At 55.6% G+C, this 22,044-nt stretch overlaps 1 protein-coding gene across 1 annotated transcript in view; it reads left to right on the plus strand.

Moving 5' to 3' along the window:
• Positions 1–22,044, plus strand: part of LOC122543998 (neurexin-1-like) — a 1,169,973-nt gene that overhangs the window by 1,027,218 nt on the left and 120,711 nt on the right. The window contains exons 16-17 of the mRNA XM_087983596.1: positions 1,090–1,179; positions 16,600–16,922. Of these exons, the coding sequence (XP_087839722.1) occupies positions 1,090–1,179; positions 16,600–16,922 (413 nt within the window). The remainder of the gene's footprint in view (positions 1–1,089; positions 1,180–16,599; positions 16,923–22,044) is intronic.

A 22,044-nucleotide genomic window follows, 5' to 3' on the forward strand; every position in this document is an offset into this window, starting at 1 on the left:
CACTCTGACACTGTGACAGTGAGACCCTCACTCTGACACTGTGACAGTGTCTCCCTCACTCTGACTCTGTGACAGTGTCTCCCTCACTCTGACTCTGTGACAGTGAGACCCTCACTCTGACTCTGTGACAGTGTCTCCCTCACTCTGACTCTGTGATAGTGTCTCCCTCACTCTGACACTGTGACAGTGACTCCCTCACTCTGACTAATCGACAGTGTCTCCCTCACTCTGACTCTGTGACAGTGAGAGCCTCACTCTGACACTGCAACAGTGAGACCCTCACTCTGACCCTGTGACAGTGAGACCCTCACTCTGACTCTGTGACAGGGTCTCCCTCACTCTGACACTGTGACAGTGTCTCCCTCACTCTGACACTGTGACAGTGACTCCCTCACTCTGACACTGCAACAGTGAGACCCTCACTCTGACCCTGTGACAGTCTGACCCTCGCTTTGAGCCTGTGACAGTAGCTAAATCAAAGTTTCCTCTTGTCACCTAATTTTCTCCTGATCTGAGCTGTCCTACCATTGCACCTAACCTTCCAAGCTCCTGGCCTTTGCCCACCTCCCATCATGTGACACGTCCTGCATGGGATCGTGTTCTGGGAGAGGACCTCCTCCAGTGGTATTGGCTGTGGACCAGGGTCTGAGGTCTGCTGACCCAGTGACCCATTACCTCAACATTTGTCTAGTCTACTGTTGCCTCTCCTCACAACAGGGAGGATGATCCCACACCCTCAACCCTCTAATGTGATTTCCCCTTCACGCATCTGCAGTAATTTGTTCCTGCAAGTCCGAGCGGATGCCTGGCGGCCATTTTGTCTGTACTGGCATCTTGTTTTTTTGATCTATCTGGCTGCCATATCCCCTCTCTTTTGGGCTGGTGTTGCTAAACACCAGTGGGGATGGGCGGCACCAGTGGAGGTAGGGCTTGTTGTTCGATGCCAGGGAGAGAAATTACCAGCAAGTCAGCGGCCTGGTGGCTAATCGCTTACCTTTGACCTTTCGCCCCCCCAAAGCTTGAAGTGTTGACTGTTGACCTTTGCCCTTGCAGGTTTTAACTGCTGAAATGTCTCTTTAAACCTTTAAGGCAACTTTGATAATGAGCGGCTGGCGATTGCTAGACAGCGAATTCCTTATCGACTCGGTCGGGTAGTAGATGAGTGGCTACTTGACAAAGGTAAAAAAACAATTAATTAAAAGCTTTTAACATTTAAAAAAAACAAACCACATCGCAAAAAAACAAAGAAAACTTAACTTTAACCTTAACCCAATAATAATTCTATTTTAATTCTTTTAAATGCTAAAAAAAACATTTGCGAGTAAAATTAAACAAACCAGATAAAACGTGTTTTAACTGTAACCGGGTTTAGCTTGACACTTTGTTTTCAGTTGGAACTGTGTTTAATGCTCTTGACGCTGTTGCTCGTTCAGTCTTGTTGGGTATTTAGTGCTCTGATCGCTGTTTCCCAGGCAACGGGGCCTACTCGGACAGAGAAGCCTGCGATGCTTTGGAAGGGGATGGTGTGTTCGTGCCAGCCCTTCGTTTCCAAGTGCACGAGATAGTTTTATTTTTGCCGTTTGTTTTTTTGATCTTCCGTATCTCCACGTGGCCCAGCTGCGGCCGTTATTCACCTATGACCTTTCAGCTTTCGTGGCGAGGGGAGCCTTGTAACCTGGCAAAGAAGGCCAAAGGCATCTCCGCAGTTTCGCCAATACCCCCTACACACCTCCCACCCCGCCCCACATGTCTTCTCGCCCTACCCCCCACCTCGGCCTTGCTGCCCCCTCAACTTGGCGCAGTTCCAACGCCGCTGAAGGTCGAGGGTCGGTGGGAAGGAGGGGGTGTGGGGTGGAAGGATGTTGGGGAACGGGAGGCGGGAGGGGGTCTGTGTCAACCAGGTTCTCCTGGACTGAACCGCCAACCCCTTGGGGTACGCGGGCAGGGCCGTGAGTCGGTGAGGGGAGGTGCTGGATGGACGTTTCGGGTTGGGAAAATCAGCCAGCCTTCCTGCGGTCGTTCACCACCCTTCTCTGTACCAACATAATGGCAGATTGGATTGGAGCATCCACGTTGATGTCGAGAGAAACTGACTGTTGGCAACTGTAAAGTCAAAGATTTGGGGGGGTGTTTGGAAGGGGACACTCCATTAACATCCCAGAGCGTTAAAACAATGGAGGAGGGGGGATCGACAAATACCCCAAGACAGCCCCCCCAACCCCCCTTCAGTTGGATAGGGCTGGAATTGATCTCACAGCCTCGGTCATGCCCGGGTGCATGATGGGACCTACCCTGCATTGTTGGGCCACGCAGAAGCGTTCCCGTATCGCTCAGTTTCGAACCAACCATGTCAGACGTGGCTCAGTGGACCATGCAAGCAGCAGACGCGAAGGAAGTAGGAGCAGGAGGAGGCCATTCGGCCCCTTGAGTCAGCTGTGCCAGTCAGGGCAGCCTTGGGCTTTCAACTCCGTGGACCCACTCGCACTAACCCCCCCCCCCCCACCTTCTCCTCAGGGGAATGGCCATAACGACCAATTAAGACAAAGAAATAGGAACAGGAGTAGGCCCATTCAGCCCCTCGATCTTGTTCCCTCGTTCAGTCGGATCGTGGCTGACTTGACATTCCTCACTTTCCCGCCACTTTCCCCCCAACCAATCAGGAATCTCTGTCTCAGCCTTCAGTACACATGAGGACTCTGCCCTCTCTCTCTCTCTCTCTCTCCCTCTCCCTCTCTCTCTCTCTCTCTCTGGGGCAAGGAGTTCCAAAGCCTCACAACCCTCCAAGAGCAGATATTCCTCCTCATCTCAGCATGAAATTTGCCCCCCCTTTTATTCTGAGACCGTGCCCTCTGGTCCCAGAGTCTCCCCATGAGGGGGACACACCATCTCAGCATTGACCCTCGATAAGATCACGTCTTATCTTTCTAAACTCCAGTGGGAAGAGTCCCAACCCGTTTACTCATGAGACAGTCCCTCCAGACCAGGGGACCAATCCTGGTGAACTTTTTCTGAATGGCCTCCCAACAAAATGACAGCTTTCCTGCAATTCGGGTCCCAAAACTGCTCACCAGACAGTGGGTCTCACCAGAACCTTGCAGGAAGACTTGCCGACTCTTCTACTCGAGGCACCCCCCGTGACATTAGAGTCAACATCCCATTACCTTTCCTGTTTACCTGCTGCCCCTGTGCGTGAACTTTCTGTGCACAAGGTTCCCCCGCCCCTGCCAGGACCATTTGTGTTGCACCTTTTCTTCATTCCCCACTCCACTCCTGATCCCATGAGAGCCGCAGTCAGTGTGCGATGAGCTCCGAGACAGGGAGATGTTTCAGCCAGGTGCTCTCTTGGATAAGAAGACACAGGCTCACCGGCGCACATTTCGAAAAGGCTCTGCGGCAACTGACTCAGGGAAAAGAGACACCTTTCTCAGGGCCTCGGGCTGCAATAACAAATCATTGAATCCCGACAGTGTGAAAACAGGCCCTTCGGCCCGACAACTCCACACCAACCCTGCGAAGACTATCCCACCCCAGACCCATTTCCTATTACTTTACCCTGCACCTAACCTGCACATCCCTGGGCACTATGGGGCAATTTAGCACGGCCAATCCACCCTAACCTGCACATCCCTGGGCACTATGGGACAATTTAGCACGGCCAATCCACCCTAACCTGCACATCCCTGGGCACTATGGGACAATTTAGCATGGCCAATCCACCCTAACCTGCACATCCCTGGGCACTATGGGACAATTTAGCATGGCCAATCCACCCTAACCTGCACATCCCTGGGCACTATGGGAAAATTTAGCACGGCCAACCCACCCTAACCTGCACATCCCTGGGCACTATGGGACAATTTAGCACAGCCAATTCACCCTAACCTGCACATCCCTGGGCACTATGAGACAATTTAGCCCGGCCATTCCACCCTAACCTGCACATCTCTGGGCAGTATGGGACAATTTAGCACGGCCAATTCACCCTAACCTGCACATCCCTGGGCACTATGGGACAATTTAGCACGGCCAGTCCACCCTAACCTGCACATCCCTGGGCACCATGGGACAATTTAGCATGGCCAATCCACCCTAACCTGCACATCCCTGGGCACTATGGGACAATTTAGCACGGCCAATCCACCCTAACCTGCACATCCCTGGGCACTATGGGACAATTTAGCACGGCCAATCCACCCTAACCTGCACATCCCTGGGCACTATGGGACAATTTAGCACGGCCAATCCACCCTAACCTGCACATCTTTGGACTGTGGGAGGAAACTGGAGCACCCGGAGGAAACGCTACACAGACACGGGGAGAACGTGCAAACTCCACACAGACAGTCGCCCGAGGGTGGTATTGAACCCGGGTCCTTGGCGCCGTGAGGCAGCAGTGCTAACCACTGAGCCACCTTTACTCCTGAGAAAAGGGACAGTGTCTTTTCTGAAGAGATCCGCCAGCTTCTGAGCCGAACATCCACAACCAGCCAAGCTGTCCGGCTTACCTGAGAACCAATCACATAGCTGTTGCAGGCAGAAGGCGGTTGGACAGCAATGGTCATCATGCCACAGACCAATCAGCGACATGTTGCTGATTGAACCTCCAATCATACACACTCCCTGAAATCACTCGTCTGCAGAATATTTTAAAAATCCGCTGGCTGAATCTAGCAATTTGTGCCCCACCCCGAAAGGGGCAGTTAAGAATCAACCCCATCACTGTGGGGTCTGGAGTCACGTTAAGGCTCAGACCAGGTAAGGACGGCAGGTGCATACTCTAAAGGGCATGAGTGAACCAAATGGGTTTCTCCCGAAAAAAAAGCAATGGATTCACGAGCATCATTAGGCTCTTACCTCTGGATTCTGCGGGATTTGAACCCTTGGCTCAGTTTCCAGATGAACAGTCCAGCAACGATACCACAGGGCCTTCAAATCCCCTGTCAACCACTCCCGCCCCCGAGAGTTGCTTGAGTGGGCAGCTGTGTAAACAGCGCTGACAAAGAGTGCAAGGTCACTTGCTTGGAAGAGGCTGCACAAATGGTGTTTCTCAAACGGTGCATTTCCTGTGACAGTCCACAATCGTGAAATGTTGATTTGAAAGCAAGACGGGGTCTTTACAAGAGCATCCCCTGAGCCCACTTTATTCCTGCATTTCCCCTTGATTTGGTATCACAAAGTTTTCCGTCTGAGTCCAGTTGCTCAAAACTGACTCTCACAGCAGTGCACAGTGAAGCCAGAGGGTGCATCTCTGAGATAGCGTGGCACAAGGAGGATCTGATGTCTTTTCCAACTGAACTAATCAATGCCTTAGTGCAGAAAGGGGAACAGGACACAGGTTCTGAGAGTTCTGGGGATAACAGGTAGGCGCCAAACAATACCAAAGATCTGGATTGAGGTGAGGTGGAGGATTGAGAGTCCTGGGACCCCTGGTCAACAGAACGCAAAGCTGCCAATGGAGCAGCGATGGGAACCAGACGAGAGAAACGAGACGAGAGCGACAGGAGCACACAGACCCTGGAAAGGTGGAGGATTTCATAGAGATAGGGAGGGGGCGTAGGGACTGGAGGGGGTGACAGAGATGGGGGGGGCGTAGGGACTGGAGGGGGTGACAGAGATAGGGAGGGGGCGTAGGGACTGGAGGGGGTGACAGAGATGGGGGGGGCGTAGGGGCTGGAGGGAGTTACAGAGATAGGGAGGGGGTGTAGGGGCTGGAGGGGGTGACAGAGATGGGGGGGGCGTAGGGACTGGAGGGGGTGACAGAGATGGGGGGGGGCGTAGGGACTGGAGGGTGTGACAGAGATTGGGAGGGGGTGTAGGGGCTGGAGGGGGTGACAGAGATGGGGGGGGCGTAGGGACTGGAGGGTGTGACAGAGATAGGGAGGGGGAGTAGGGACTGGAGGGGGTGACAGAGATAGGGAGGGGGCGTAGGGACTGGAGGGGGTGACAGAGATTGGGAGGGGGTGTAGGGGCTGGAGGGGGTGACAGAGATAGGGAGGGGGAGTAGGGACTGGAGGGGGTGACAGAGATAGGGAGGGGGAGTAGGGACTGGAGGGGGTGACAGAGATTGGGAGGGGGTGTCGGGGCTGGAGGGGATTACAGAGATAGGGAGGGGTGTAGAGGCTGGAGGGGGTTACAGATATAGGGAGGGGGTGTGGGGGCTGGAGGGGGTGACAGAGATAGGGAGGGGGTGTAGGGGCCGGAGGGGGTTACAGAGATAGGGAGGGGGTGTAGGGGCTGGAGGGGGTTACAGAGATAGGGAGGGGGTGTAGGGGCTGGAGGGGGTGACAGAGATAGGGAGGGGGTGTAGGGGCCGGAGGGGGTGACAGAGATAGGGAGGGGGTGTAGGGGCTGGAGGGGGTGACAGAGATAGGGAGGGGGTGTAGGGGCTGGAGGGGGTGACAGAGATAGGGAGGGGGTGTAGGGGCTGGAGGGGGTTACAGAGATAGGGAGGGGGTGTAGGGGCTGGAGGGGATTACAGAGATAGGGAGGGGATGTGGGGGCTGGAGGGGGTTACAGAGATAGGGAGGGGGTGTAGGGGCTGGAGGGGATTACAGAGATAGTGAGGGGGTGAAGGGGCTGGAGGAGGTTACAGAGATAGGGTGGGGGTGTGGGGGCTGGAGGGGTGACAGAGATAGGGAGGGGGGGTAGGGGCTGGAGGGGGTTACAGAGATAGGGAGGGGATGTGGGGACTGGAGGGGGTGACAGAGATAGGGAGGGGGCGTAGGGACTGGAGGGGGTGACAGAGATAGGGAGGGGGAGTAGGGACTGGAGGGGGTGACAGAGATAGGGAGGGGGAGTAGGGACTGGAGGGGGTGACAGAGATAGGGAGGTGATGTAGGGACTGGAGGGGGTGACAGAGATAGGGAGGGGGTGTAGGGGCTGGAGGGGGTTACAGAGATAGGGAGGGGGTGTGGGGGCTGGAGGGGATTACAGAGATAGGGAGGGGGTGGGGGCTGGAGGGGGTGACAGAGATAGGGAAGGAGTGTTGGGGCTGGAGGGGGTTACAGAGATAGGGAGTGGGTGTGGGGGCTGGAGGGGGTGACAGAGATAGGGAGGGGTGTAGGGACTGTAGGGGGTGACAGAGATAGGGAGGTGATGTAGGGACTGGAGGGGGTGACAGAGATAGGGAGGGGGTGTAGGGACTGGAGGGAGTTACAGAGATAGGGAGGGGGTGTAGGGACTGGAGGGGATGTAGGGACTGGAGGGGGTAACAGAGATAGGGTGGGGGTGTAGGAGCTGGAGGGGGTTACAGAGATAGGGAGGGGGTGTAGGGGCTGGAGGGGGTTACAGAGATAGGGAGGGGGTGTAGGGGCTGGAGGGGTTTACAGAGATAGGGAGGGGTCATAGGGACTGGAGGGGGTTACAGAGATAGGGATGGGGGTGGGTGCTGGAGGGGGTGACAGAGATAGGGAGGGAGTGTGGGGGCTGGAGGGGGTGACAGAGATAGGGAGGGGGCGTAGGGACTGGAGGGGGTGACAGAGATAGGGAGGGAGAGTAGGGACTGGAGGGGGTGACAGAGATAGCAATGGGGTGTAGGGACTGGAGGGGATGACAGAGATAGGGAGGCCCCTAGGGACTGGAGGGGGTGACAGAGATAGGGAGGGGGAGTAGGGACTGGAGGGGTTGACAGAGATAGGGAGGGGGTGTAGGGACTGGAGGGGGTGACAGAGATAGCGATGGGGTGTAGGGACTGGAGGGGGTGACAGAGATAGGGAGGCCCGTAGGGACTGGAGGGGGTGACAGAGATAGGGAGGGGGAGTAGGGACTGGAGGGGGTGACAGAGATAGGGAGGGGGTGTAGGGACTGGAGGGGGTGACAGAGATAGGGAGGGGGAATAGGGACTGGAGGGGGTGACAGAGATAGGGAGGGGGTGTAGGGGCTGGAGGGAGTTACAGAGATAGGGAGGGGGTGTAGGTCTGGAGGGAGTTACAGAGATAGGGAGGGGGTGTCGGGACTGGAGGGGGTTACAGAGACAGGGAGGGGGTGTAGGGCCTGGAGGGGGTGACAGAGATAGGGAGGAGGTGTAGGGGCTGGAGGGGTTTACAGAGATAGGGAGGGGTCATAGGGACTGGAGGGGGTTACAGAGATAGGGAGTGGGGTGGGTGCTGGAGGGGGTGACAGAGATAGGGAGGGGGTGTGGGGGCTGGAGGGGGTGACAGAGATAGGGATGGGGCGTAGGGACTGGAGGGGGTGACAGAGATAGGGAGGGGTTGCGGGGGCTGGAGGGGGTTACAGAGATAGGGAGGGGGTGTGGAGACTGGAGGGTGTTACAGAGATAGGGAGGGATCGTAGGGACTGGAGGGTGTTACAGAGGTAGGGAGGGGGTGTAGGGGCTGGAGGGAGATGTAGAGATAGGGAGGAGGTGTAGGGACTGGAGGGGATTACAGAGATAGGGAGGGGATGTAGTGGCTGGAGGAGGACACAGAGATAAGGAGGGGCTGGAGTGGCTTATGGAGGTTACAGAGATCGGGAGGGCATGTAGGGGCAGGTGGGGGTTACAGAGATAGGGAGGGTGTGTTGTGGCTGGAGGATGGGACAGAGATAGGGAAGGGGTGTATGGGCTGGAGGAGGTTACAGAGATAGGGAGGGGGTGTAGGGGCTGGAGGAGGATACAGAGATAAGGAGGGGGTCGAGGGGATGGAGGATAGGACAGAGATAGGGAAGGGTTGTAGGGGCTGGAGGAGGTTACAAAGATAGGGGGAGGGTGTTGGGACTGGAGGATGGGACAGAGATAGGGAGGGTGTGTAGCGTCTTTTGGAGGTGACAGAGATAGGGAGGGGGTGTAGGGGCTGGAGGAGGTTACAGAGATAGGGAGGGGTCGTAGGGACTGGAGGGGGTTACAGAGATAGGGAGGGGGTGTAGGGGCTGGAGGAGGTTACAGAGATAGGGAGGGGGTGTAGGGGCTGGACAAGGGCACAGAGATAGGGAGGGGCTGGAGGGGCTTCTGGAGGTTACAGAGATCGGGAGGGCATGTAGGGGCAGGTGGGGGTTACAGAGATAGGGAGGGGTGAAGAGTCTGGAGGTGGTTACTGAGATAGGGAGGGGGTGTAGGGGCTGGAGTGGGGTTTACAGAGATAGGGAGGGGGTGTAGGGCCTGGAGGGAGTTACAGAGATAGGGAGGGGGTGCAGCGGCTGTAGGGGATAACAGAGATAAGGAGGGGGTATAGGGGCTGGAGGGGTTACAGAGATAGGGAGGGGGTGTAGGGGCTGGAGGGGGTTACAGAGATAGGGAGGGGGTGTAGGGGCTGGAGGGGGTTACAGAGACAGGGAGGAGGTGTAGGGGCTGGAGGGGGTTACAGAGACAGGGAGGGGGTGTAGGGGCTGGAGGGGGTTACAGAAATAGGGAGGTGTGTAGGGGCTGGAGGGGGTTACAGAGATAGGGAGGGGGTTTAGGGGTGTCAGTAGGTAACAGAGATAGGGAGCGGGTGTAGGGGCTGCAGGAGGTGACAGAGATAGGGAGGGGGTGTAGGGGCTGGAGGTGGTTACAGAGATAGGGAGGGGGTGTAGGGGCTGGAGAACGTTACAGAGATAGGGAGGGGGTTTAGGGGCGTCAGGAGGTAACAGTGATAGGGAGGGGGTGTAGGGGCTGCAGGAGGTGACAGAGATAGGGAGGCAGTGTTTTGGCTGCAGGAGGTTACAGAGATAGGGAGTGGGTGTAGGGGCTACAGGAGGTTACAGAGATAGGGAGGGGGTGTAGTGGCTGGAGGATGGGACAGAGATAGGGAAGGGGTGTAGGGGCTGCAGGAGGTTACAGAGACAGGGAGGGGGTGCAGGGGCTGGAGGGAGTTACAGAGATAGGGAGGGGTGTTGGGGCTGGAGGGGGTTACAGAGATAGGGAGGGGGTGTAGGGGCTGGAGGGGGTTACAGAGACAGGGGGGAGTGTAGGATCTGGAGGGGGTTACAGAGATAGGGGGGAGTGTAGGGGCTGGAGGGGGTTACAGAGATAGGGAGGGGGTTACAGAGATGGGGGGAGTGGAGGGGCTGGAGGGGGTTGCAGAGACAGGGGGGAGTGTAGGATCTGGAGGGGCTTACAGAGATAGGGGGGAGTGTAGGGGCTGAAGGGGGTTACAGAGATAGGGAGGGGTTTACAGAGATGGGGGGTGTGTAGGGGCTGGAGGGGGTTACAGAGATAGGGGGGAGTGTAGGGGCTGGAGGGGGTTACAGAGATAGGGAGGGGATGGAGGGGCTGGAGGGGGTTCCAGTGATAGGGAGGGGTTGTAGGGGCTGGAGGGGGTTACAGAGACAGGGAGGGGCTGGAGGGGGTTACAGAGATAGGGAGGGGGTGTAGGGACTGGAGGGGGTTACAGAGACAGGGAGGGGGTGTAGGGACTGGAGGGGGTTACAGAGACAGGGAGGGGGTGTAGGGACTGGAGGGGGTTACAGAGACAGGGAGGGGGTGTAGGGACTGGAGGGGGTTACAGAGACAGGGAGGGGGTGTAGGGACTGGAGGGGGTTACAGAGACAGGGAGGGGCTGGAGGGGCTGGAGGGGGTTACAGAGACAGGGAGGGGCTGGAGGGGGTTACAGAGACAGGGAGGGGGTGTAGGGACTGGAGGGGGTTACAGAGATAGGGAGGGGCTGGAGGGGCTGGAGGGGGTTACAGAGACAGGGAGGGGCTGGAGGGGGTTACAGAGACAGGGAGGGGCTGGAGGGGGTTACAGAGACAGGGAGGGGCTGGAGGGGGTTACAGAGACAGGGAGGGGCTGGAGGGGGTTACAGAGATAGGGAGGGGCTGGAGGGGCTGGAGGGGGTTACAGAGACAGGGAGGGGGTGTAGGGACTGGAGGGGGTTACAGAGATAGGGAGGGGGTGTAGGGACTGGAGGGGGTTACAGAGATAGGGAGGGGGTGTAGGGGCTGGAGGGGGTTACAGAGACAGGGAGGGGGTGTAGGGGCTGGAGGGGGTTACAGAGACAGGGAGGGGGTGTAGGGACTGGAGGGGGTTACAGAGATAGGGAGGGGGTGTAGGGGGCTGGAGGGATCTGCACCATTCGCTGCTTGCGCCAAAGATGCGACATTGACCAGTGTAACGATAATTTAACCATTTCTTGTGCCATAGAATTGTCCCCAGTTTGCAAGAGACCCTTTGGCCCATCGAGTCGGTACCATTACTAGCCACATTAGTCCCACTTTCTCACGCTGGGTCCGTAGCCCGGAAAGCTCAGAGACGTCAAGTTGACATTGCAGGTCAGGGGGCCTCCCACCTCAACTTCCCCCCTCCCCCCCCCCCCCCCCCCACCTCCCAGGCAGTGCGTTCCACACCCCAACACCCTCTGGGAGAAATGGTCTTACCCCAAATCCCCTCCCACCTTTCGTTTTAACACGATACCCGCACCTCTCCTCCCCCCCCCCCCAGTGAGACTGAGGAGAATCACATCTTCCTCTGCACCGTGTCCAAGCCCCTCATAATCAGGACATCCCCGCTCTCACCACCTTGACCTTCCCTGCTCCTGCCCTGAGCTTATCCAGTGCTCCATCCCCGGCAACGTCCTGGTGAATCTCCACTGCCTGCTTCACCCTCCCCTCCATCTCCCAGTGCGATCACATCCTTGCGATAGTGCGGAGACCAGACCTACATCTCACAGTGATCTCCCGCTCAGTGCAGCTCCAACAGGACCTCCCTGCCTTTAGAGTCTGTGCCGTGACTGATCAAAAGGCAATATTCCTTCTGAATTGCCCCCACGCCTTGCTGGGATCTGCTAACAAACCCCAGCCCTCCCCCTGGCCTCCAGATCCCTCGGCTCCTCTGGGAAGCCGAGTGTCCAGCCAATCACTGAGTAACACTGTGGTACCAAATGTACAATGACTGGATTTCTGAAGGTGGTGTGAGGGGTAGACGGTCTCCAATTCAGTGGACAGCTCTCAAAACAGGGGACCAGAGCTCCCCCACATGGAAGACCGTGAGATTTTATTCACTTTGTCAATTTGGGATTAACAATTAGTCTAATGACGAGCGCTGTCTGTCAGCGACTTCAAAACCCCCTGTGCTTCACTGAATCACAGAATCCCGACTGTGAGGAAACAGGCCCTTCGGCCCAACAAGGTCATACTGACCCTCCGAAGAGTAACCCACCCAGAGCCATTCCATTACCCCATTACTCGACATTTATCCCTGAATAATCCACCCTAACCTGCACATCCATGGGCACCATGGGACAATTTAGCACGGCCAATCCACCCTAACCTGCACATCCCTGGGCACTATGGGAAAATTTAGCACGGCCAATCCACCCTAACCTGCACATCCCTGGGCACTATGGGACAATTTAGCACGGCCAATCCATCCTAACCTGCACATCCCTGGACACTATGGGACAATTTAGCACGGCCAATCCACCCTAACCTGCACATCCCTGGGCACCATGGGACAATTTAGCACGGCCAATCCACCCTAACCTGCACATCCCTGGGCACTATGGGAAAATTTAGCACGGCCAATCCACCCTAACCTGCACATCCCTGGGCACTATGGGACAATTTAGCACGGCCAATCCTCCCTAACCTGCACATCCCTGGACACTATGGGACAATTTAGCATGGCCAATCCAACCTAACCTGTACATCCCTGGACACTATGGGACAGTTTAGCACGGCCAATCCACCCTAACCTGCACATCCCTGGGCACTATGGGACAATTTAGCACGGCCAATCCACGCTAACCTGCACATCCCTGGGCACTATGGGACAATTTAGCATGGCCGATCCACCCTAACCTGCACATCCCTCGGCACTTTGGGACAATTTAGCACGGCCAACCCACCTTAACCTGCACCCCTTTGGACTGTGGGAGTAAACCCACGCAGACACGGGGAGAATATGCAAACTCCACACAGACAGTCACCCGAGGGTGGGATCGAACCTGGGTCCCTGGCGCCGTGAGGCAGCAGTGCAAACCAACTGAGCCATCGTGCCACCCTTTCAGGAGGGGACTCTTGCCATCTTTACCAAGTCGGAGCCTACATGTGACCCCAGACCCCCCTCCACAGTAAATCTCTTAACTACTCCCACCCTGCCCCCCGTCCCAATCGTGTCAGACCCTGAAAGTGGAGCCACAGGGGGCTTCTGAGGCAGGGTCGCTGGACCCTGAAACATTAACCCTGAACACTCTTCACAGATGCTGCCAGACCTGCTGAGCCTTTCCAGCAACCTCTGTCTTTGTCGCAGGTGGAAAAGCTAGAGAAGGAGGCGTATGGTATGCTTTCCTTTATTGGTCAGAGTATTGAGTACAGGAGTTGGGAGGTCATGTTGCAGCTGTACAGGGCATTGGTTAGGCCACTGTTGGAATATTGTCTCCCTGTTGGAATATTGTCTTGGAATATTGCAATTCTGTCTCCCTGCTGTCGGAAGGATGTTGTGAAACTTGAAAGGGTTCAGCAAAGATTTAAAAGGATGTTGCCAGGGTTGGAGGGTTTGAGTTACAGGGAGAGGCTGAACAGGCTGGGGCTGTTTTCCCTGGAGCGTCGGAGGCTGAGGGATGACCTTATAGAGGTTTATAAAACTATGAGACGCGTGGATAGGATAAATAGACAAGGTCGTTTCCCTGGGGTGGGGGAGTCCAGAACTAGAAGGGCATAGGTTTAGGGTGAGAAGGGAAAGATATAAAAGAGACCTAAGGGGCAACTTTTTCACACAGAGTGTGGTGTGTGTATGGAATGAGCTGCCAGAGGAAGTGGTGGAGGCTGGTACAATGACAACATTTAAAAGGCATCTGGGTGGGAACATGAATAGGAAGGGTTTGGAGGGATGTGGGCCAAGTGCTGGCAGGTGGGACTAGATGAGGTTGGGCTATCTGGTCGGCATGGACGGGTCTGTTTCCGTGCTGGACATCTCTATGACTCTGGCAATGAGGATCCGAGTATCTTAACCCGTGATCAGTCTCGTCAACGCACAATGGCAAGCTCAAACATGATTGGTGGAAAACCAGTTGAGTTGACAGGGTCAACACAGAAAGGATGTTGCCGATAAGGTCACCCCTCAGCCTCCGAGAACTGGGGGTGGGGGTGGGGGTCACAGTTTAAGGATTACGGGGTGGGGCCATTTCAGACTGGGTTGGAGAGAAATGTAACTGGACTCGCATCCCCCACTTCCTCAGGAAGTTTACTCCACACACGAACGACCCTTTGGGTAAAAACGTTGCCCCTCATGTCCTTTTCAAATCTTTTTCCCATCACCTTAAAAATGTGCCTCCTCGCGTTGAGATTCCCCCCACCCTCGGGAAAAGCCAGTCACCTTATCCATGCCCAGCCATGATTTTAGAAACCTCTAGAAAGTCACCCCTCAGCCTCCGATGCTCGAGGGAGAAAATTCCCGGCCTACCCAGCCTCTCAAACTCTCCATTCCCGGCAACATCCCGGTAAATCTCTTCTGACCCCTCTCCAATTTAATAATATCCTTCCTGTAACAGGGTGACCAGAACTGGACACAGCACTCCAGAAGAGATCTCATCAACATCAACATAACATATATCTGGGAGGAGGGAATGCCAGACTCACTCCCAGTGGGAGAGGTTGATTTAAAAGCTGGCTAAATATACTGAAGGAGGAAGGACTGGAGGGTGATTTGGGGCGTGAGGTGAAGGGGGTGGTGGGCCAGGCTTGCATTGCACAGTAACACCATCAGGGGGCAGACGGGCCGAATAGAGCACCCACCCACATGGAAAAGCCAGGGGTAGGGAAGCCAAGATCTCTGGGATGGTTGACGAATTCCGTTCAAGGGAGAGACTGGTTCCTCTGGTGGCGGGGAGCAGGGCAAGGGGCGTAGGCCATGCGGAAGAAAGAGGGGTGGGCGCAGACCCTTCCGAAACGAGAGGCGAGTCCAAACTTGTGGGGAGGGGAACGGAGATCGGTCTCGGGGCCAGCCACAGAAAGCAGAAATCGCTGGAAAAGCTCAGCAGGCCCGGCAGCATCTGTGGAGGGAGGTCAGAGCGGACGTTTCGGCTCCAGTGGCCCATCTTGGAACTTAGGCCCGGAACTTGGAACACAGGCTTCAGACCTGTTGCTAGGCCCTGGTCGTCAATCTCCTCACAATGGGTCAACTTTTCGCTAAGTGTTGTCAGCAGGGGTCTTGTGGGAGAGCAGGACTGATTAATAAACAAGATCATGGGAGAATGTAACACCTTTCCCCCCTCTCCCTCCCACCTTTTCTGACCCTGTGTTTCTGATTGAATCCTGTCAGGTCTTTGGCTGTTTTTAGGCCCAGGAGGATTGTGACAATTCACGTTAAGGTCCCATCTGGTTCAGTGAGGCCCTTCTCGGGGTGGAAAGTCTGCTGTCTTTAATCCTCCTATCTCAAGAGTGAAAAGATCAACATTTTGGATTCCCAGGGTTGGGTTGACTAGGGCAACTTTGACGCTGTCTCGCCCCTGAGTCCGAGGGTTCAAGTTGATGACAAAGCAGATCACCACAGAAGCATTTTCAGACACGATTTACAGCGGATTCCCAGCCTGCCCTCTCTTTGGCCTGTGCTTTCAGCCATTTAAGCTTACAAAGAACAGTACAGCACGAGAACAGGCCCTTTGGCCCACCATGCCTGGGCCAACACATGACGCCTTTCAACACTAAAAACATCTTGCCTCTAGACTTGATTCCTACAAGTGTGGAAACAGGCCATTTGGCCCAACAAGTCCACACTGACTCTCCGAAGAGTAACCCACCCAGACCCATTTCCCTCTGACTAATACACCGAAGACTATGGGACAATTTAGCACGGCCAATCCACCCTAAACTGCACATCCCTGGGCACTATGGGACAATTTAGCACGGCCAATCCACCCTAACCTGCACATCCCTGGGCACTATGGGACAATTTAGCATGGCCAATCCACCCTAACCTGCACATCCCTGGGCACTATGGGACAATTTAGCACGGCCAATCCACCCTAACCTGCACATCCCTGGGCTGTGGGAAGAAACCGGAGCACCAGAGGAAACCCATGCAGAGAATGTGCAAATTCCACACAGGGTGAGGGTGGGGATCAAACCCGGATCGCTGGCACTGTGAGGAAGCAGTGCTAGCCACTGAGCCACCGTGCCGCCCCATAAAACGAGCATTTCGTCAATCAAAGCTGGAATTGAATGTTAACCATGATGATGATGTTTGTGAAAACTATCCTCTAAAGGGGACGTGCAGAGGGAGGGAACTCTAGACCAGCCCCACGCAGCCCAAGCTACAGCCACTGAGGGCAAAGGGAATGTCAGATCACTCAGTGAATTAGGGCATGAGGCCATTCAGTCCATCGAATCACTGAATTCTTACAGGACAATAGGTGGCCACTCAGCCCATCGAATCACCGAATCTCTTGGATGCAAACGAAGGCCGTTTGGCCCATCCCGCCTGCACTGGCTCCTCAAGCAAGCCCATGGGCTCATTGGCAAAAGGGAGGGAACCCCTTCCGCAGAGGGGCACCGATCCGGGAAACAGGAAACGCTGGCTGACTATCCCTTGCCATTCCAGTGGGATGGGCTGGTGGTGGGTGGGGGGGGGGGTTGGCAGGGGTTTGTTTGTGGGGCGCGTGTCCTCTCCCCTGTGCCACGTCTGTACACCCACCGCTCCAATGGCCGCTCTCTTCCCCCCCGCCCTCCCCCCCCATTGTGTCGTTGCAGGTCGACAGTTGACCATCTTCAACAGCCAGGCTTCCATCCAGATCGGGGGCAAGGCCCAGGGGCGCCCCTTCCAGGGGCAGGTGGCTGGACTCTACTACAACGGCCTGAAGGTGCTGACCCTGGCCGCTGAGAGCGACCCCAACGTCAAGGTGGACGGCAACCTGCGGCTAGTGGGGGAGGTGCCCTCGGTGATGACCACTGAGACCACGGCCACCACGCTCCTAGCGGACATGTCCACCACCATCATGGAGACCACCACCACCATGGCGACCACCACCACCAGACGGGGGAGGTCTCCCACCATGAACGACAGGATCACCCAGGTAGGCCCATTTCGTTTGGGGCTGGGGGGTTGGTGGGGGTTTGGGGAATGGGGGAGGGGTGAGGGGATGGGTCGGTGGTCCAGGACATCAACCCCACCCACCCCGCCCCCTCCATTCGGGGATAGCCTTGACTATTGGGGAGAAGCTGGGTTTGGGGGGGAGGTGAGGGATGTTGAACATTTTCCCGAGGGGACGGCGTTATGGCTGGGCCGGTTGGATCTGGCTGATGTTCCAGAGACCCCCCCCCCCCCCCCCACTCCCAGGTTCACAGCCCAGGCGGTATTGTTGCGAGGACTCTTCGACCAGGAAATCCCGCTCTCGGTCCTCTGTCGGGGGCGCGGTGTCCTGACTGGATTCCTGATTTAAATTTCCGTCCCGCTGCCCTGGGAGCGTGGAATCGGCCAATCGGTGTCGTGGATTGTCGGGGGGTGAGAATCCACCCAGTATGGGCCTACCCGCGACGCCAGGCCCGGAGCCACGGGGTTAGTCCTGGAACCGCCCCACCCATAACAGCCTGGCAAACTACTCAGCCGTATCCATGGCTACTGGCTCTCAACAGAGAGATGAAAGCACCCAGATACCAGAGCAGCTGACTGCCGAGACAGCCCTGCGGTAAAAACGGAGAAAACAAGAGCGGTCCATTCGGCCCTTCCACACCCCACCCCACCCCACCCCTCCCCCCCCCCCCGCAATCAAGATGATCGTGGTTAACCGTGCAATCTCAGTATCCCACTCCCGCTCTCTCTCCCTGATCCCTTTGACAATCTCGACCCCCCCCATCTTGGCACAGTGGCTCAGTCGGTTAGCACTGCTGCCTCACAGCACCTGGGTCCCAGGTTCAATCCCAGCCTCGGGCGACTGTCAGTGTGGAGTTTGCACATTCTCCCCGTGTCTGCGTGGGTTTCCTCCGGGTGCTCCGGTTTCCTCCCACAATCCAAAGATGTGCAGGTTAGGGTGAATTGGGTGTACTAAATTGTCCCATAGTGCCCAGGGATGAGCAGGTTAGGGTGGATTGGCCGTGCTAAATTGTCCCATAGTGTCCAGGGATGTGCAGGTTAGGGTGGATTGGCCGTGCTAAATTGTCCCATAGTGTCCAGGGATGTGCAGGTTAGAGTGGATTGGCCGTGCTAAATTGTCCCATAGTGTCCAGGGATGTGCAGGTTAGGGTGGATTGGCCGTGCTAAATTGTCCCATAGTGTCCAGGGATGTGCAGGTTAGAGTGGATTGGCCGTGCTAAATTGTCCCATAGTGTCCAGGGATGTGCAGGTTAGGGTGGATTGGCCGTGCTAAATTGTCCCATAGTGTCCAGGGATGTGCAGGTTAGGGTGGATTGGCCGTGCTAAATTGTCCCATAGTGTCCAGGGATGTGCAGGTTAGAGTGGATTGGCCGTGCTAAATTGTCTCATAGTGCCCAGGGATGTGCAGGTTAGGGTGGATTGGCCGTGCAAAACTGTCCCATAGTGCCCAGGGATGTGCAGGCTCGGGTGGATTGGCCATGGGAAAGACAGGGTTACAGGGATAGAGTAGGGTCGTGCATCTGGAAGAGATGCTCTTTGGAGGTTCGGTGTGGAGTTGATGGGCCGAATGGCCTGCTTCCTCAGGTTGGGATTCAGTGAACAGATTGGGATCCGGCCTACTCCCATTCCTACAGGTTACTGACCCTCCCCCCAGCATTGGAAAAGTCTAACCCCAATCCATCAGTACTGGAGAAAGACGAATCCAGGCAACACAGAGGTGAAAGGGTGAGGTCCAAAATTCATCGAAACGCCAGTTTTTGTGCAAGGTGTTTTTTTTTGGAGAGGAATTGTTTCATGGTTTTGTGACAAGACGTGCCCTGTAATGATTTGAGATAGCTTGTCTGCATTAATATTTCACTCGGCTGGAGTTCTGACCGGCTCCCTCGGTGACTGTGAGACTTCATTTCATACAAGTCTTGACGAAAGGGCCTAGGATTTAACCTGGGCCGTGCCTGACAATTCTCGCGGGTTTGTGGGCAGTGAGACAAAAGGAACTTTCAAGAAGCAAGCTGACACCAGAGTCACACACCAAGGTCATCAGCACTGAGCAGAACACGCTCCCTCATCCTGAGGGCCGAAGAATACTGAGCTGTTCGAAACGGTCAAGGGCTGGAGGCTTTGGATCGGGCCTACGCCTCAGGAGAGAGGGGGAGCCTCCCTGAAGGCAAGGGAACGCTGGTGGGTGGTGGACGGGATGGGGGCTGGAGGTTCCATGTCATGTAAGGGTGTCCCTCGATCCCACCTGACGGATTCCCTATCAGAGACGGGCAGGGGAGTATTCAAGGGGGTCGAGGGCCAGTGGAAAGCCCAGGTGTGGCCTAACAGGCCGTGAGTGTGAACCTCGAAAATTAAATCACGGGGAAGCGCGAAGGATGTGTAGGTTCGGTGCATTAGTCAGGGGTAAAAGTAGAGTAATAAAGGTTGGGGAATGGGTCTGGGTGGGTTTCTCTTCAGAAGGTCGATGTGGACATGTTGGACCGAATGGCCTGTTCCTGCACTGTAGGGATTCTATGACCTATTCCTTGAGGGGATTGGCAGCAGCAAACAAACTCAAGTAATTCGGATAGTGAAGAAAGCGTGGGGTTCGCTTTCCTTTATTGGTCAGAGTATTGAGTACAGGAGTTGGGAGGTCATGTTGCGGCTGTACAGGACATTGGTTAGGCCACTGTTGGAATATTGTGTACAATTCTGGTCTCCTTCCTATCGGAAAGGTGTTGTGAAACTTGAAAGGGTTCAGAAAAGATTTACAAGGATGTTGCCAGGGTTGGAGGGTTTGAGCTACAGGGAGAGGCTGAACAGGCTGGGGCTGTTTTCCCTGGAGCGTCGGAGGCTGAGGGATGACCTTATAGAGGTTTATAAAATCATGAGGGAGCATGGATAGGGTAAATAGGCTAAGTCTTTTCCCTGGGGTGGGGGAGTCCAGAACTAGAGGGTATAGGTTTAGGGTGAGAGGGGAAAGATATAAAAGAGACCTAAGGGGCAACTTTTTCACACAGAGGGTGGTACGTGTATGGAATGAGCTGCCAGAGGAAGTGGTGGAGGCTGGTACAATGACAACATTTAAAAGGCATCTGGATGGGGACAGGAATAGGAAAGGTTTGGAGGGATATGGGCCAAGTGCTGGGGAATGGGACGAGATGAGGTTGGGATATCTGGTCGGCGTGGACGGGTTTCCGTGCTGCACTGCTCTGTGTCTCTATGACTTGGTAACTCTCACACACCAGCCCAGATGACAAATGCCCCAAGCCGGGGAAGTGTTGTCAGCGTGGGAGCAGCAGGACAGGGACATCTGGGAGACACTGGGAGATGCTAAACAGGCAGGAAAAAGGGCGGTGGGAATGAGGAGATCTCAGAGTGAGTCGTCAGAGATTACAGACATAGTGACGGGAGAGGCTTTTCCCATCCAGCCTCCTATGCCACCCAGTGAGATTATGATAATCTCCAACTCCATTTGCCTCCTGTTTCCCTGCAATCCCTATTTCACCCCCCCCCCCCCCCCCCCCCAATGATGAACAACCTCTCTCCCTCGGCCTAGGATCGAATTAATGACCCAGCCTCGACAACCCTCGGCAGTACAGGAATCCACAGAATCACTCACCCCTCCCAGAGATGAAATCTTCTCTAATATCAGGCAGCTCAGTGGCAGCAAGGTTAGCACTGCTGCCTCACAGAGCCAGGGACCCAGGTTCGATTTCCCTCCTCAGGCGACTGTCTGTGTGGGGTTTGCACATTCTGCCCGTGTCTGCGTGGGTTTCCTCCCACAGTCCAAAGATGTGCAGGTTAGGGATGGATTGGCCGTGCTAAATTGTCCCATAGTGCCCAGGAATGTGCAGGTTAGGGTTGATTGGCCGTGCTAAATTGTCCCATAGTGTCCAGGGATGTGCAGGTTGCGTGGATTGGCCGTGCTAAATTGTCCCATAGTGTCCTGGGATGTGCAGGTTAGGGTGGATTGGCCGTGCTAAATTGTCCCATAGTGCCCAGGGATGTGCAGGTTAGGGTGGATTGGCCGTGCTAAATTGTCCCATAGTGTCCAGTGATGTGCAGGTTAGGGTGGATTGGCCGTGCTAAATTGTCCCATAGTGCCCCGGGATGTGCAGGTTAGGGATGGATTGGCCGTGCTAAATTGTCCCATAGTGTCCAGGGATGTGCAGGTTAGGGTGGATTGGCCGTGCTAAATTGTCCCATAGTACCCAGGGATGTGCAGGTTAGGGTGGATTGGCTATGCTAAATTGTCCCATAGTGCCCAGGAATGTGCAGGTTAGGGTGGATTGGCTATGCTAAATTGTCCCATAGTGCCCAGGGATGTGCAGGTTAGGGTGGATTGGCCGTGCTAAATTGTCCCATAGTGTCCAGGGATGTGCAGGTTGGGTGGATTGGCCGTGCTAAATTGTCCCATAGTGTCCTGGGATGTGCAGGTTAGGGTGGATTGGCCGTGCTAAATTGTCCCATCATGCCCAGGGATGTGCAGGTTAGGGATGGATTGGCCGTGCTAAATTGTCCCATAGTGCCCAGGGATGTGCAGGTTAGGGTGGATTGGCCGTGCTAAATTGTCCCATAGTGTCCTGGGATGTGCAGGTTAGGGTGGATTGGCCGTGCTAAATTGTCCCATCATGCCCAGGGATGTGCAGGTTAGGGATGGATTGGCCGTGCTAAATTGTCCCATAGTGCCCAGGGATGTGCAGGTTAGGGTGGATTGGCCGTGCTAAATTGTCCCATAGTGCCCAGGGATGTACAGGTTAGGGTGGATTGGCCGTGCTAAATTGTCCCATAGTGCCCAGGGATGTGCAGGTTAGGGTGGAATGGCCGTGATAAATTGTCCCATAGTGCCCAGGGATGTGCAGGTTAGCGTGGATTGGCCGTGCTAAATTGTCCCATAGTGTCCAGGGATGTGCAGGTTAGGGTGGATTGGCCGTGCTAAATTGTCCCATAGTGCCCAGGGATGTGCAGGTTAGGGTGGATTGGCCGTGATAAATTGTCCCATAGTGCCCAGGGATGTGCAGGTTAGCGTGGATTGGCCGTGCTAAATTGTCCCATAGTGTCCAGGGATGTGCAGGTTAGGGTGGATTGGCCGTGCTAAATTGTCCCATAGTGTCCAGGGATGTGCA

The sequence above is a fragment of the Chiloscyllium plagiosum genome, unplaced genomic scaffold (genome assembly GCF_037043375.1).
Source record: "Chiloscyllium plagiosum isolate Xiang-an unplaced genomic scaffold, Cpla_swu_hap1 HiC_scaffold_46, whole genome shotgun sequence".
NCBI classification, from domain to species: domain Eukaryota; kingdom Metazoa; phylum Chordata; class Chondrichthyes; order Orectolobiformes; family Hemiscylliidae; genus Chiloscyllium; species Chiloscyllium plagiosum.